This window comes from Callorhinus ursinus, unplaced genomic scaffold, assembly GCF_003265705.2.
Source record: "Callorhinus ursinus isolate GAN/ISIS: 27379988/994484 unplaced genomic scaffold, GSC_fseal_2.0 scaffold5701, whole genome shotgun sequence".
In the NCBI taxonomy this organism is placed as follows: Eukaryota; Metazoa; Chordata; class Mammalia; order Carnivora; family Otariidae; genus Callorhinus; species Callorhinus ursinus.
In genome coordinates, this window is record NW_027402755.1 from 58 (window position 1) to 3,212 (window position 3,155).

At 39.3% G+C, this 3,155-nt stretch overlaps 1 protein-coding gene across 1 annotated transcript; it reads right to left on the reverse strand.

Moving 5' to 3' along the window:
• Positions 1-424: 424 nt before the first annotated feature.
• Positions 425-1,147, reverse strand: NANOGNB (NANOG neighbor homeobox; the record flags this gene model as incomplete). The annotated part of the gene is given in 3 exon segments (XM_025865912.1): positions 425-476; positions 479-503; positions 831-1,147. Coding segments are annotated over 3 exon segments (394 nt in total), but the record flags the coding sequence as incomplete, so codon positions are not given.
• Between the last annotated feature and the right edge of the window lie 2,008 nt (positions 1,148-3,155).

Sequence of the window (3,155 nt, forward strand, 5' to 3'; positions counted from 1 at the left end):
TCTGAGAGCAATCTGACCTCTCAAAATGCTCCGTATTCAACCCTCCAGCCAAAGCCAAATGGAAATGCTGGAATGTGAAGAGTTTATGGGATATCCAAGAACTATGGGACACAATCTGTCTCTAAAAGTCAATATGTTCCTTTTTTACTTCCTTACAACTTTGTGTTCTACATATAAAACATTCTTACAGAGGAACCATGAGACGTGATGGACTCTGAAAAACAAACTGAGGGTTCTAGAGGGGAGGGGCGTGGCGGGATGGGTTAGCCTGGTGATGGGTATTAAAGAGGGCACGTTCTGTGTGGAGCACTGGGTATTATGCACAAACAATGAATCATGGAACACTACATCAAAAACTAATGATGTAATGTATGATAATTAATATAACAATTAAAAAAATTTAAAGATAAAAAAACATTCTTACCTCTTGGGTCTTTGCTTAGGTTTCCGCTTGTACATAGCTTTATTGTATTTTTCCTCCTTTTAGAAAACCATTGCTTTATCTGTAAAAAAAAAACGAGGTGGGGTAGATGATGAATCGAGGAATAAGTTTATGGGGGGCGCCTGGGTGGCTCAGTCGTTAAGCGTCTGTCTTCGGCTCAGGTCATGATCCCAGGGTCCTGGGATTGAGCCCCGCATCGGGCTCCCTGCTTGGCTGGGAGCCTGCTTCTCTCTCTCCCACTCCCCCTGCTTGTGCTCCCTCTCTCGCTGTGTCTATCTCTGTCAAATAAATAAATAAAATCTTAAAAAAAAAAGAATAAGGATATTGTTTTATATGGGTAATAGTACTACACAGGTTACTCCCGTTGGTAAAGAAATATGTTTCATACCTGTTTTACTGTCATGTTAAGTTCAAATGCAAGTGATTGGCTATCTTCCTTTGTGGGGCATCTGTTTAACTTAAAGGTTGCCCAGAGGGTGTCCATGAGGGGTTTGCTGACTAATCTTTTCTGGGGATATTGTCCTTCATTTTTCTCTTCCTTTTCCTGTTTCTCTTCCAGTCTCTTTTCTATTTCCAACTCTTTTTCTTCTCCTTCTCTTTCTTTCCATTTTTCCTTTCCTCTTCTTTCATCTTCACTATGATTCCTCTTTGATTGCTCTGGATTTTGATCACAAAGCATAGCTGCTTCTTTCTGTAGAGCAAAACCTGTGGAATAAAATCAAACTGCAGCTAAATTTGACTTTTACATCATAGCCAACATTCTTCAGTGTGAGAACATATTTGATTTTCAGAAAATAGCAGTGTTGTACATTGTTGGAAAAAAGTGAGGAAAGAAAAAGTAAGGTTATCAACATCAATGAAGATTTTCATAAAAAGATCAGTTTATTTATTTTTAAAGTTTTTATTTATTTATTTGAGAAAGTGAGTGAGAGAGAAAGAAAGAACAAGCAGGAGAGGTAGAGGCAGGCTCCCTGTGGAGCAGGGAACCCAACACAGGGCTCGGTCTCAGGACCCCAAGATCATGACCCGAGCTGAAGGCAGACTCCCAACCCACGGAGCCACCCAGGCACCCCAAAGGATCAGTTTAAAAATAATTTACTTCTGGATTTAAATATAGACTGAGTGAGGAAAGGGGCTGTGTATTGAAATTAATATGCCTCCTTGTGATGTTAGTCAAAAATAAGTTACATTGGGGTGCCTGGTAGCTCAGTCAGTTAAAGTCCACCTCTTGATTTTGGCTCAGGTCATGATCACAGGGTTGTGAGATCAAGCCCATGTTGAGACCACATCGGGCTCCATGCTCAGCACAGAGTCTGCTTGAGGTTCTCTCCCTCTCTCTCTGCCCTTCCCCCCTCTTATACACTATAAATAAATTAAATAAATAAATAAAATCTTTTTTTTTTAAGATTTAATTTATTTGACAGAGAGAGACACAGTGAGAGAGGGAACATAAGCAGGGGGAGTTGGAGAGGGAGAAGCAGGCTTCCTGCGGAGCCAGGAACCCGATGTGGGCTCGATCCAAGGACCCCGGGATCGTGACCTGAGCCGAAGGCAGATGCTTAACGACTGAGCCACCCAGGCGCCCCAAATGAAATCTTTAAAAATTAAGTTACCTTGAAAAAATTAAGTTATGAGTGACCTTACTTAAAGGACTATTCAGGCTTTTTATTTCCTCTTGAGAGAGTTTTGGTAAGATATATACTTTTTAGAAATTTGTTCATGTTTCAGTTTTCCCAGGATTGTTCTGGTATATGCCCATAAACTAACATTATTATTATTATTATTATTGTTGTTATTCTTTTAAACAAGCTTTACACTCAATGTGGGTCTTGAACTCATGACCCCAAGATCAAGAGTGGCATGTTCTAGTGACTGAGACAGCCAGGCACCCCCATAATTTTTAGTATTAATAAACTACTTTTTACTCTGAAGTACTCTGGTTTAAACTACATATGATCCCTCTACTTATACTACTAAAGAAATCAAATCAGTAATTTAAAAATAACCAAGAGGGCGCCTAGGTGGCTCAGTTGGTTAAGCGACTGCCTTCGGCTCAGGTCATGATCCTGGAGTCCCCAGGGAGTCTGCTCCCTCTCACCCTCCCCCCTCTCATGTGCTCTCTCTCTCAAATAAGTAAATAAAATCTTTAAAAAAAAAATAAAAATAACCAAGACAGGGCACTTGGGTGGCTCAGTCAGTTAGGCATCTGACACTTGGTTTCAGCTTAGGCCAAGATCTCAGGGTTGTGAGATCCAGCCCTGTGTGAGGCTCCATGCTCAGCACAGAAGTCTGCTCAAGATTCTCTCTCCCTCTTCCTCCCCCTCTGCCCCTCCCCCCTGTGCACTCTGTCTCTAAATAAATAAAATCTTTAGAAGCTCAAAAACCAAATAATATTATTGAAGAGTGCATAAATATGTGATAAAAACTATAAAACTAAGGCAACAATAAAATTGAGGAAGATGGTTGGAAAAACAGGAAAGGATAGAGGAGGCATACATATAAGTAGATGAAATGTATGTAGTGCTAACTTATATTGGTAATGTTATATTACTGTTATTTAATGTAGATGTATATTAATGTAGTTTTATATTTTTTAAAAGAAATACATTGTTTTTTGAGTTGGTTGGTTGGTCCTTGCATGTTCATGTGATTGATTTGCTTATAAATGAATTATATATCAAATATGTTTTTGCATATCTCAAATATTACATAT